Source organism: Cynara cardunculus, assembly GCF_001531365.2.
Source record: "Cynara cardunculus var. scolymus isolate 2C chromosome LG 3, CcrdV1, whole genome shotgun sequence".
Lineage (NCBI taxonomy): Eukaryota > Viridiplantae > Streptophyta > Magnoliopsida > Asterales > Asteraceae > Cynara > Cynara cardunculus.
The window spans coordinates 35,608,368-35,622,644 of record NC_037530.1 but is presented as its reverse complement, the minus strand read 5'-3'; the positions used below and the strand labels follow the sequence as shown (position 1 = coordinate 35,622,644).

General features: G+C 34.2%; 2 protein-coding genes and 1 non-coding gene across 3 annotated transcripts; 1 reads left to right on the top strand and 2 right to left on the bottom strand.

Moving 5' to 3' along the window:
- The first annotated feature begins 1,307 nt into the window (after nucleotides 1–1,307).
- Nucleotides 1,308–3,441, top strand: LOC112510122 (non-specific phospholipase C6). Its single transcript, XM_025115423.1, has 3 exons — nucleotides 1,308–2,480; nucleotides 2,556–2,732; nucleotides 2,936–3,441. Exons 1-3 carry the CDS (start codon nucleotides 1,337–1,339, stop codon nucleotides 3,232–3,234), a joined length of 1,620 nt encoding a protein of 539 aa, XP_024971191.1. The 5' UTR covers nucleotides 1,308–1,336; the 3' UTR covers nucleotides 3,235–3,441.
- Nucleotides 3,336–5,371, bottom strand: LOC112510124 (mediator of RNA polymerase II transcription subunit 30). Its single transcript, XM_025115424.1, has 3 exons — nucleotides 4,930–5,371; nucleotides 3,794–3,877; nucleotides 3,336–3,720 (listed from the first exon to the last, which is right to left on the bottom strand). Exons 1-3 carry the CDS (start codon nucleotides 5,269–5,271, stop codon nucleotides 3,622–3,624), a joined length of 525 nt encoding a protein of 174 aa, XP_024971192.1. The 5' UTR covers nucleotides 5,272–5,371; the 3' UTR covers nucleotides 3,336–3,621.
- Nucleotides 5,372–5,406: 35 nt separating this feature from the next.
- Nucleotides 5,407–5,488, bottom strand: TRNAS-UGA. The gene has a single exon. It is a non-coding gene; the product is annotated as a tRNA-Ser (tRNA).
- Nucleotides 5,489–14,277: the final 8,789 nt, after the last annotated feature.

The window sequence follows — 14,277 nt, the reverse complement described above, 5'->3', positions numbered from 1 at the left end:
CAATCCAAACTCCAAAGTATTTTATATTACCAAACGTTTAAAACCCCTTTTTGACTTAGAATCTCACCAACCCATTCAATTCCATAAATTAATTGCAAATATTTTAAGCATTTATACAATTAATAGTAGCTTCTAAACTATTAACAATTTTAAGAAAAACTTTATCAGTAATAAATAAATTGACGTTTTTGATATGTAAAATGACCAAATGTGCCGTTAAACATTCATGATTTTGTACGAACCGTGAATTTCATATGAGGGTGTACGTGTGAGACATGTGACGATCATGATATACGGGATTTGTTTTTGAAAATGATGGAAGATAATGACATTTCATATTTCCATACAACCTAACGGGATTTGCTTTTAGTCAACACTCTTTCATTTGGCGTTATACGACATAAATTTTAGACGCGTGAACCATAATTATAGCATAACTGCTTCATGCATAGAATTTATATAACAAATGCTGCTTTTATCTTCATTCTATCATTAAAGTTTATGATTGTCGGTAAGTACTATTACAAACAATGAACCATAAAACATGTAGATAACAGGCGTGAACAAAATATACAAGACTCAAAATGTCAGATATACGAATCATGGAATACAGAAAACGCGTATTTCCGGATTTCAAGCCAATGCTTCTGTTGTGAGGGCAAAAATTTCAAAGTTGTACGTAGGTGTCATGTGTCACCTTGTTGTCTGCAAAATGCTTTGTTAAAGTTGGGAGGGATTTACAAATCATTTGTTTATTTGTCCATATCTTCATCATCACATGCATACACCATACATGCATCCATTTATCTCTATATGCACTTGTGATCATCTTTTGGCCCCATTTCATGTCTTTTATTGCTTTAATAAAGTTATAATATTATAAACATAATTCACACAATCCAAAGGCAATCTATTTATATATGGAGAGAGAATAAGACATACAGATCAAACGAGAACGCAGTCAATTTATGAGAATACAAGACGTTTCAAGATCATATATGATATAAAACACGTAATAACATGTGATACAAACATGTTGTATTGACATCTGATATAAATTGACTGCATATATATAAATATATAATTGACTACCATTTTGCCTTCTCTCTCTATATACATATATATATATGTGTGTGTGTGTATGTATTATATATATATATATATGTATGTATATGTATGTATATTTGTACTTTTATATAATATAAAGTATTAATACATGCATAGCATTTAGTATTAGCGTTATTTAAAGCACTCCCTCCACCAAAAAATAAAGTTTCAGTTTTTGGTTCAGTTTCATGTCACTTATTGCCTCCGCTTCTTTAGTTGTCATCTTGAGATGCTGAAAAAGCTTCCATCTTTACCAAAAAACCCAACCATGGAAACAACCAGAAGATCACTTTCCTCCATTTTCTTGCTGTTTCTCACTGTTTCTTGTGTTCTTGATCCGACCCGTTTTGCAGATGCATCGGGTCAACAACCCATCAAGAGGATAGTGGTGTTGGTTCTGGAGAACAGATCTTTTGATCACATGATTGGGTGGATGAAGAAATCCATCAATCCGTCAATCAATGGTGTTACAGGTAAAGAATGCAACCCATTTTCAACCAACTTGACCCGAACACCAAACCAAGTAACACAAGATGAGTCTATCTGCTTCACTGATGATGCGAAGTATGTGGATCCGGATCCGGGTCACTCGTTTGAAGATGTGGAGAAGCAGGTATTTGGGTCTAACCCAATTCCTTCCATGACTGGTTTCGTCGAACAAGCACTCTCAGTGTCACCCAATCTTTCTGAAACAGTCATGAAAGGATTCAAACCTGAAAATGTCCCAATTTTTGCCAAATTGGTCCAAGAATTTGCAGTTTTTGACAGATGGTTCTCTTCAATTCCGGGTCCAACCCAACCCAACCGACTCTTTGTCTACTCAGCCACTTCCCATGGATCAACAAGCCATGTAAAGAAGCAATTAGCAAAAGGGTATCCACAAAAAACCATTTTTGATTCGCTTCATGAGAACAAGAAAGATTGGGGAGTGTATTTTCAGAACATACCCACAACTTTGTTTTACAGAAATATGAGGAAATTGAAGTATGTATTCAAGTTTCATCAATATGGTACCTTCAAACAACATGCTAAAGATGGTAAATTGCCAAATTTGAGTGTAATTGAGCCGAGATATTTCGATATAAAGGGTTTCCCGGCGAACGATGATCACCCATCGCATGATGTCGCAAATGGGCAGAATTTAGTGAAGGAAGTTTACGAGACATTAAGAGCAAGTCCACAATGGAATGAGAGCCTTTTGGTGATCACATATGATGAGCATGGTGGGTTCTTTGATCATGTCAAGACTCCTTACAAAGATGTACCGAGCCCAGATGGGAACACTGGTCCAGCACCTTCGTTCTTTAAGTTCGATAGGTTGGGTGTTAGGGTTCCCACCATAATGGTGTCTCCTTGGATCAAGAAAGGAACCGGTAAGATTCATATATGAAGATTCAAAAGATTCAAGATTTCTTGATTTAAGTAGTGTTTCTCGTGTGGTTATGCAGTGATTACTAGCCCAAAGGGACCAACACCCAGTTCCGAATACGAGCATTCTTCCATTCCTGCTACCATAAAGAAGATGTTCAACTTGTCATCGAACTATTTAACTCATAGAGACGCTTGGGCTGGAACCTTCGAGCAAGTCGTTGGACAACTGAGCTCTCCACGAACCGATTGCCCTGGTAAGTTAACTAAACATCCAAAATAACACAGCCAATTGAACTTCTTGGCTAGTTTTTACCAAAAGACAAGCTTATCAGCTAACAGTAGTTTATTGGCCAACAACTACCTTAATCAGCTAGTTTGCCAAATATTGGCATCTGATTTTGAATATGTGTCATAGACTCGTATGAAGTAATTTTAATGAGCTTTTGATCGGTTGCAGAGGTTCTGCCTGAAGCTGCGCCATTGAGAGAGACAGAGCCAGATGAAGCGAGGGGACTGTCTCAATTTCAGAGCGAAGTGGTTCAATTAGCCGCGGTTCTTAATGGTGACCATTTCTTGAGTAGTTTCCCAGACGAGATGGGGAAGAAAATGAGCGTGAAAGAAGCCCACACGTATGTCAAAGGTGCAGTTTCACGTTTTATAACGGCTAGCAAAGAAGCTATCAACTTGGGTGCGGATGAATCTGCGATTGTCGACATGAGATCCTCTCTCACCACCAGAACCGTGATTCACAACTAACGATTCGCACCCATCAAAATTTCTAGAATATATCTACGTTTTTTTTTCCTGGTTGTAAACTAAAAAAGTTGGAACCAGATGTGTTGTCTCAATGTTGTGTGAGGTATCAAGTTAAAACTTTGTACCCTTTCACAATTTGGTTACAACTTTTGTATCATTACACGAATCTAGACTCGAATACCAACAATAAGAAGGCAAAGTTTATACAACGATCGAATTGAGTGAACTATATAACTGTAACTATCTATTAGAGTTCATCCATGTCATGAAAAGGAATTTTAGCTTAAGCAAACTTGTCGTTAGCTTCTAAGACCATCTGGTAAAATGTCATCAGCTTTAGCAATTTACTGTCAAATTACCGCTGCAATTATACTGTGCTGATAGGCTTCATATAGAAACGGGACTTTGCCATGTTGAGACGTCTGTAATGAGCTCTCGAAGCTGATCTATGAGAAGCTTTAGATGCTTGTTTTTATTTTCAAGATCCTACAATGTATACAACCCATGTGTTAGAAACAATTGCAGCATAAGATTGGAACTTATGAAGAATGTGAGATACCTTTCTTAAGGTGGAAGCCCGCTCTTCCAGCTTCTCCGCATCCAATTCATCGGTTGAGATTGGATCAATATCATAAGCCTTGGCCTTCATTAAGTGGAAACACATGTGAAGTTAATCACCAAAGACAAAAGAAAAGGTGGACGGGCTCAGCCGCTAGGAACAGCCTGCTAATCTATTGGGAATGTGGAACAAAACGATTATCTCATTAGAGAAGCATGAATGAATAGGCTTTAATGTCGACAGGTGCCTAAGAGAAGCAGTTAAACCATAGTCTTTGTGCTTTTAGTCTTAACTTCCCAGTGAGATTATAGGTTTAAATCTGTAGTTCAACATATAAAAATAACATCCTATGTTTCAGCTTAACATGACCCCATTTTGAGAGTATGGCATGCAGATGCTCACCTTAGTATCGGAAGATTTTTTGCATCAAAAGGAAACTAAAGCAGTTTGCATCATCCCTACCGTTTCTCCCAGACCATGAAATCGAACCAATCAGTCCTTTCCCCAAACACTGACTCCTAAAAACGGTCGTGAAAGAACCCTGCTCTTGGAAGTGCTACCAATGTATAGACATTCTATGGGCATGGAAGACGGGTATTAAAGTTTTCGGCTTTGTAGGGACTAATACAATGCCTATAATCATTAACACCTGATTTGGTTTCCTTGGACCAGTCTCTGTCATCAAGTTAGCAAACAGGAGAAGCTTAACCAATTTTAGAGAGTATGCATAATGCATATAAAGGGGATGAAAGAAACAGACAAGTTTGTTCCCAGTTTCTCTATATTTAAATCAAGGGGTTGTGATATCTGTGTCTAATATGCACCTATGCTTCAACCTAAGCACAATCAACAACATTATTGCACTAATCAGCGGCTTCTAAATCCTTCTATCATCACTGGCGTCGGATCATACAAAACACTTGTTCATTTTCTGATTGAAAAACATGGTGAAACATCACAATTCATATACATCCATAGAGTTTGCTTTGCAACCATTAAACATTGCAAAAAAAACATATGCACTCCCAGTTACTAGTGGAACTGGGTCTTAAAAGGCTTGTAAACAGTTCGATGATCACATGAAATAGATAAAGACACAAAAAAAGTTGAAATTTTATTGAAATGGAAGACTATACCTTTCTAGAATTGGGAATAGCAGTGAGAACGGAACGGAGGGCGGCGACAGACGATTTGTAGCGGAGACGAGCTTCATCGAGAGCTCCACCGCCCATCTCAAAGTGATGGGCGGTATCGGACGACGTAGCATCGCCGTTGGATGGGGCGTGATGGGCGTTGCTAGTATTAACATTGGGAGGAGAAGAAGTGGACCATAAATGAGGGTTACAGAGTTCATCATTCATTGAAGATAAAATCTGAAACGCTGATTCTATCGTATCTTCCAAATGTTTTTGCCCCTCCATCGCCAACTCTTGTGTCGATTTCTGATTCGTGATCGTTGAGCTGCTCGTCTCTTCCATTGATGTAGACGAACTCCAAATTGTGGAGCAAAACTCAATTTGCAAACCCTAGAGAGATGATCAGATTGCCCAAAAAAAACCCTAATAACCCAACAAAATACAAAAGGGGAATTTGATTGAGAGAAGCAAAAAGATCGTCGACAGCAGGGTTCGAACCTGCGCGGGCGAAGCCCAACAGATTTCAAGTCTGTCTCCTTAACCACTCGGACATATCGACATCTTGTTTTTCTTTTCGTATAATCTTCTTTTATCTCTAGTCTTAGAGGCTGTTTACCTCACAAGATAAATATAGTAAAGAACAAGAATCTTACCCGGTAAAAGCGAGACAAAGATCAAGAGTCTTACCCGGTAAGTGAGGACGACGACTTTTACCACGTTAAATGCTTACCGGGTAAATTGTTGTATACTATGTCGTTTTGGTGGACTAAAATCTTACCCGGTAAGTACATAATAATGTTAAATTTTACCAGTAAGTACTTATCAGGTAAGTGCTTGATAAACGACCCCTAATTGTATTAATTAGGTGGTGTTTGGTTTAAAGAATGAAATGTATTGGAATGAAATTTAATTATATTAACCATGCCTTTGGTTTGCAGGAATATAAATGAAATCTATCAAAAGAGTTGGAATCTGTTTGTTTGATTTCTGAAATATAACCTTAGATTATAATTAAAATAGTGATAATTTACTAAAACACCCTTTTAAGGTGTTTTCGTATTTTATTGTTTGATTTATAAATGCTATATAATAATAAATTTGATGATAATATGGATTGGTGATGATGGTGGCAATAGTGGCAAAGACGGCGGTGGTGGGAAATTCTGGTGAGAGTGGTGTCAGTGGCAGTGTTGGCGAAGATAATGGAGATGAAAATGGTGACAACAACGATGGTGGTGGTAACGGCACTGATGGTAACAAGGGTGGCAGTGGCGATAGAGGTGGTGGTGACAATGATGGTGGAGGTGACGGTAGTGGTGGTGGTGGCGATGGTGTGGTGACGGCTATCGGCTGTCATGGTGGGATGGAATAGATTAAAGTGTCTATAAGGGTATGATGGTTTGTTGTCAAAAGATTTGATGAAATGGAAATGGAATTTTTTATTAAAAGCCAAAAAAATAGAGATTCCATCATATGTGAAACTAAAATTTCGTAATATAACTCATAAAATGAATCTAAGACATGAATAAAATTCGGTCTGTATAATTTATAGTTCCAATTCCACCAGATTCCGACGAACCACTTATGAACTTAATCTCTTAGGGGCAGTTTGGTTCGCGGAATTCGAAGAAATTTGATGAAATTGAAATAACAAATTTCTTTGACCAAATTTCAATACCTTTGTTTGGTTCATTTCTTGAAATCGATGGAATCCTTCAAATTCCATTGAATTCCACAAATTAATGAACTCGTCATTTATTGACATAATAGAAAGAATTGAATTCCATCACCACCCACCACGACCATGTTACTATTTTTTTTGGTGAAGCAAGTTTTGTGTTACTTTTTTTTTTACTTCTTTCTAGTTATTTTATACCATTTTGTATGTGTACAATTTCATAGTTATGATGTTTGGCCCAATATATCAATGACCGAAGCCCATTTATCAAACTCCAGTTGTCTAAAATACGGATTTAGAACATCTTCAACAGTTATGCTATATTTTCTTTTTCAAATATAATTTTCCACTATCTCTCATTTTTTTCTCAGTTTTAGAGAATAATTTAATATAACTGTTCGAACAAAATTTTCTAATATCTCAAAATTTTCTAAAATATGAGAGTTGTTGAAGATGCTCTAACATACTTGATCACTAAAAATTATTGAGGTGTGTGTATAATTTGTAATTTCCAAGTCAAAACGTTGGATACCGACATTAATTAAACTATGACTAAATTTCCGATGTATGTAAAAAATTTCCTTCATTTTGTAAGGATTATTTAAAAAGGTAATCTGAATACGTAATAAAATTTCATAAATTCTCACATAAACGAAGAAAGAGTCCATGTGCAAACATTTGCAATCCCCTCAATCGAAAGACAAAAGTGACTTTTCATATCATGTGGACAATCAATTTATTGACAAAAAAACTCTGAAATAATTAAGTGTCCTATGCAACTTAGGTGATTATTTAAGGGACTGTTTGGTAGTTGTTGAATGGTTTGATACAGAATGATTGAGTGGTCAGAATGATTAAGAGGCTCTCATGATCTAATGCAAAATAAATATAATTGTTTGATGATTGTTTACAATGAAATTAGGGTGCTGAATGGTTAAGGGAGGTCTATGATACAAAATCATTCAAGAGGGTTTTAGAACCATTAAAAGACAAACTTTTTTTTTTTGTCAAATAAAATTCACCTTTTAACGATTTAGATATTGTCTCTTAATGAAACTATTAAAATGTAAACAAACAACCGTTAGATGTACACATTCAGCTCTCTGGAAAACTGAAGGAGCTTCATGTTTATCTCAATGTAAAAAGAATCAATCCATGTGCATGTAGAGACATTAGTACGCATCAATAACTAGTTATGAAACTGATAGCAACTTGGTCATCGACATTGGTCCATTAGAGTGGAAGGACACACAATTAAGTAACAAAAAGACGTTGGGAAAGTTACAGAAATAAAATTTTATTTTTAAAAAAAATTTAATGACGGATTTATGGGGGATTTGTGTCGGACGTCGACAAAAGTTAACTTTTCTTGACTATACAGAGTTTTGAAGTCTGAAAAGTTTTACTTCAGAGTTATTTTAAGAGTACAAGTCCAAGTCTGAAGTCATTCTTCAGAGTTATACTTCAGAGTTATTTCAAGAGTACAAGTCTGAATAGTCGTTCTAAATTTACTTCTAAGTTTAAATTCAATTTACTGATATAGTTTCATTTCTAAATTTAATTTTATTTTAGGGTTAACTTCATTTTAACTAATCATTGATGTAGATTCATTTCTAAATTCAATTATTCAGAGTTATTCTTCAGAGTTATTTCAAGAGTACAAGTTTGAAGTAGCATCGTACTTTCGATGATCATTCATATATGTAAGATAAGTTTCTGACATGATTTAATTTTTTCAAATTACCCCATATAATACACGGGATCGAACCTTATATATATATATATATATATATACACACATATATACACACACACACAACAGAAACACGGTTCAATTTCGATTTTGAAGTTGAGATTTTAAACTTTGAGTACTGTTTTATGCTTCTATGATGCGTCATTCTTAATTGTTTTTAGGAAGCGTTTAATTTGATGGAATAGTTTTAAAGGATTTGGATTTGAAAGGATATGGAATTTTTTGCGTGTTTGGTTTGATGGATTCCGTTCCATTTTCTATATATAATTTATAAAAACAAATTATTGATTATCATAAAAATAACCTGATTACCTTTTTATTAATAAATTATTAGAAAACAAGTGTTTTAAACATATTTTAAAATATTATTATATAGAAATCCTTGTCAAATCTCAATAACCCTGTGAGATTTCAAAATCCTATGTTTGACTGATTTTAAATAAATCTTTAGATTTCAAATTCGAACAATCTTGTAAACCAAACATGAGATTGGAATGGATTTGAAATCCAAATTTATTTCATTCCTACAAAGCAAACGTACACTTATGGTTTTGTATCGTTTGAGTGAAGCGAGAAAATCGTTTTATTTATATGTTTTTGCGAGCATGTTATATGTGATAACCGTTTAATTGGTTGTAAAATTCAGGGTTGTTTTTGAAAAGTGGTGTCGTATCTCAGATATATATATATATATGTGTGTGTGTGTGTGTGTGTGTGTGTGTGTGCACACACACACGCACTTAAGTGTTTTTAAAAGTTCCACCGCCTCATTTGTTTAATTAGTTCTAAGATGAGATATTATTATTATCTCGTGGGTGTTGTTAAAATGTATATATATATATATATATATATATATATAGGGTCGGGTTCACATGAGACCAAGGGTTTTTCGTGAGACCCGTAAGACCAATTTATGTTCATTGATCAACTTTATAATCTAATGATCTAATTTACAAAATTGCAAGGTGACAATTTTGTAAATATTGAGAAGTCTCGTGGCGTTTATGAATGTTCAGATCTGACGATTGTAAATCTAATCCAAGGGTTGAGAATTGGTCTTACGGGTCTCACGAAAAACTATTGGTCTCACATGATCCCAAGTCTATATATATATATGTGTGTGTGTGTGTGTGTGTGTGCGCGCGCGCGCACTTAAGTGTTTTTAAAAGTTCCACCGCCTCATTTGTTTAATTAGTTCTAAGATGAGATATTCTTATTATCTCGTGGGTATTGTTAAAATGTTGGTGAAGAAGTTTTCTTTGTGTGTGCTCTTTCGTACGAAGCAAACTGAAGCCAAAGGGAGATTACAAGAAGAAGTTGATTATGTGATTAAACTAAATTCTTGTTGTTTCAATCTTCATCTCTTTGTGATTTATAAGGTGAGCTTATTTTACAATCTTTCCTTTTATGGTGTTGAAATTATAATCGTATGGTTCTTTACATGGAGATGTTATAAAACTGTTTTGATGTTATAATTGGCATGAATTGGTATTTTGATATGATTATATTAAGTGTTTGGAACAAGGATGACATATCAAAGAGATGTGTATTTTGGTATAAGGGTGACATATCAAGAAGAATTGTATTTTGGGATAAGAGTGACATATCAAAGAAATGTGTATATCAGAATAAAGGTTACATAATCAAACATAATGTAAAATCCGGGTTTTGATCAAAAAGTGTTATTTGGTTGTCACACGCTTGAGATGCGATGACCTGAAGTTGTCGCATCTGTGTGATGCGATGACTTGAGTTTATCGCATCCTTGTGATGCGATAAAGTGTGCTTATCGCATCCTTGTGATGCAAGGAGTGAGATTGTCTAATCCTTGTGATACGACAAGATGAACTTATCGCACCAGTGTGATGCGATGAGATGGGTCCTCGCACTATTGTGTTGCGAGGAATTAGGTTGTCCTCACCTATGTCATGCGAGGAATTTGTTATTTTACCTATATGGGGCGATGAGTTTTATCATCATGTGATAAATGAGTTGTTTGGCTATTTGATGCCATAATTAGATAATATCTCATCCTTTTGATGTGACAAAAGATATTTGTTTTTATAAGAATGTTATATATTTGTTATTGATACAAATATGGGTTTATAAAAGTGTATTGGTGATTATTCACCCTGTAATAGCATTCAAATGAAATTCCTCACTAAATCTCAAGGTCTAACCCTCATTTTTGGTGTTTTGGAAAATGTGCATTACAAGTCAGGCACAACCAAACGAAAAGGAGAAAGGGAAATTGTGAGGAATTATATCTGCTTGCTGAGATGTTGGGATAACATGTTATCTTTTATATTTTAATTCTTGTTTTGTAAACAAGTTTTGTATAAAGATTTTATGGAAAAAATTGGTAGCTATTTTGTAATGTAGTTTTTGTAAATAGTGAGACAAGTTGTGTAAATTATATTTCTTGATATATGAAAATATATGTTTATATGCAAATGTGATATTGGGGTGTTACAAGTTAGTTATCAGAGCCTGAATTTAAGGGATTTAGATATCCAGCATGATGCCTAGACTTAAACTGTATTATTTTCATATCAAGGATCTTTGACATACGTATAACCTTTGGAATAAATATGATGGGTTAAAAGAACGATATGTAAGGTAAATTCAAAATACAAATGACCAATATAATCATGAGTTTACAGGTATATATTTGTACTTGGACACCTTATTATATTTGTGGAATGTGATTATGTGAATATTAAATTTTAAAAATTTACAGATGGCTAGCCACTCAAAAAGATCTGAAAGGATGGCCCTCATTAGCCCAGACGAGAGGGAGAGTTCACATAAAAATATTCCTACCAATCTACCAGCAGGCTGAGGTAGAAGGAAAGGTCGGGGCAGGGGTCGTGGGAGAAGAAGAAATAGACAATCTAAAGTTCATCCAGACCAGGGTGAATCAATTCAATAGAACGTTAATCAAAAACTAGTACAACATCCTTAGTATGTTGCTCGAGATATGTTAGCGAAGGAAATGAGCAAGTTGAGAAGTACTCTGATTTAAATTTTGGGAGTACCAGCCAGGGTGGAAACAAAAATAGTAGAAACTAATCCACAAGTCCAATATGCAAACACCAGAGGGGGCGACATCAAAATGTTTTTAACATGTAAACCCCCAACATTCTCCGGGGAAATATATCTTGTGAAGGCAACATATTGATTGAGGGATATAGAATCAATATTCAATACAAGTGTTCCAACGAAGACAGGGTCAGATTTGTCGTATCAATTCTTAGGTCTAATGCTTTATATTGGTGGGATTTTGAATCCCTTGCAAGACCTAATATTTTGCAAACAATGTCTTGGATGAAATTTATTGACCAATCAAGGGAGCAATTCTGCCCGAAAGCAACAGTAAGACAATTAGAAGAACAATTTTTAAAGTTAGAATAGGGCAATTAAACAATAAAGGAGTACACAGAAAAATTTAACAAACACTTTGTGTTGTTAAACACTACATTTCATTAGAATCTCGTAAGGTCGAAAGGTATATTTGCGGACTAAAGCCTTCGATACGAGAATTTGTGATTGCAATGAATCCCTTAACATTCCCATTGCTAGTAGATACGACGGAAACAACATAAAGGAACAAGAACTGACAAGGAGAGGGAATGATAATTGAGAAATGAAAATGGGAAGGGTCTTCGAATGAGTATAGAAGACCAAAATTTGTAAGAACAGAGAATCGTCCAGTCCAACGATTTAATGAAAGACCACGCCAGAGATGTCACCGTGTCTACCAAGGTGACTGTAACTTGGAACAAAGAAAGTGCTACAGATGTGGGGAACTGGGCATTTGTCTAGAAATTGTTGGATGCCTCAACGTTGTTTTCATTGTAATTCTCCCAACCACATCAAGCCAGATTGCCCCCAGTTAAAGACTCCGAGATCGACTCTGGAAATACTCCAAGTACGCGTGGGGGAGTCAACATCCGGAGAGGTGACTCGGATAGGGCGAGGGAACGGTATTTTCAGATGTCAAAGCGAGAGTCAGAGGAAATCCCCAATGTGGTAACATGTACCTTTCTTATAAACTCTGTATATGCCAATATGTTAATTTGATTCTTGTGCTAATTATTCATTTGTATCACCTTTATTTGTTGGATGTTTATACGTGAATTATGTGCCGCTTGACTATGATTTAGTAGTTGATACTGCTAATAATAGTAAAGTATCTGTTACCCGCGTATTTGATAATTGCCAAATTGAGAGTGAGGGATGTGGGTTACCGATTCGTTTTTTCCCGATACCAATGAGGGAATTTGGTATTGTGGTGGGTATGAATTGGTTAGCAGAGAATCAGGCCAGTATTATGTGTAACAAAATGATGATCAAACACTGATTTACCGGGGAAATGGCTGGTATGATTTATGGTGATCGGCGGGATCATCATACTAGTCTGAAATCTGTTATGAAAGCCCGAAAATATGTTCAGAGAAGGTGTCAAAGTTTTATAACTTATGTGGTTGATTCAAAGAAAAAAAAAAAGTAAAGAAGAGTCTATCCCTGTTGTTTGTAAATATCCTGAGGTATTTCTTGAAAATTTGACTAATTTACCACCTGATCGATCCGTAGAGTTTAGAATTAATTTAATGCCTGGGACATCACCAGTAGTCGGAGCTCCATATCATTTGGCACCTTTTGAACTAAAAAAGTTAATGATTCAGCTGAAAAAATTATTTGATAAGGGCTTTATCAGACAGAATACATCTCCTTGAAGTGTTCCCGCATTGTTTGTTAAAAGAAAAGACGAGACGATGAAAATGTGTATTGATTATCGAGAATTAAGGATAAATATCTTATTTTAGATATAAAAAATCTAGAATATAATTAAGATAATTATTGAGTTGTAACAAAAAAATACTTAATTATTATATTTATAAAAAAAATATTATTAAACAAAAAAATTAAATTAAAAAAATTACACAAATAAAAGATAAATTTTAAATAGTTAGTTTGATACTAATATCTTTATATTTTTTTCAATTTTTTATGAAAATCTTCATTTTATATTTATTAAAAAATAAAAACATTATCACTTTCTCAAAACCAAATTATAACATCGATCGTAATAAAAATAAAAAAATAAAACATTAAAATCAAGATATACCCTATTATATTACATAAATAACATTTCTAATATATTTAAACAAATAACGTCAAAGAGGAGTCAGGTCTAACCGACGGATGAGAAGAAAGAACTCCTACCTACCTACCTTCCTCCCTCAGCCGCCTCACCTTCTTTGTTATTAATTTTAATTTTCAATAACCACTCACTTAATAATTATTTTGTTTTTCTAATATTTTTAGGTGGTAGGTAGGGATGCAAAAATAGGGGAAATGATTTAATAATCGTCTGTATTTGAATAAAAAAAGTTGCGTTACATCACAATTAATTTAAATGATTTTCAGGATCCACCTAATTTTAATGTAAATCTCTTAAACTCTTATCTATACTATATTATAAAGCATTTGACTAAAATTCTTAAAAACTCATAAACTTTCATCTCTATCTGATTTCATCTCATATCTGAATTCGTGTAACTAACTGCAGATAAACATAATCAAATACATGATAAACATCTCATTTAAAATATAAAAAATTAAAATATAATTAATATATCTATACTATATTATAAAACATTTGGCTAAAACTCTTAAAAACTCTTAAACTTTCATCTCTATATGATTTCATCCCATATCTGAATTCGTGTAACTAACTGCAGATAAACATAATCAAATACATGATAAATATCTCATTTAAAATATAAAAAATTAAAATATAATTAATATAATCATTAAATTCTAACAGAATACTTAATTATTATCTTTATAAAATTTATAATATTAAACCAAAAATAAATTATTTTATTATTAAACTTAAATTAAATTATAT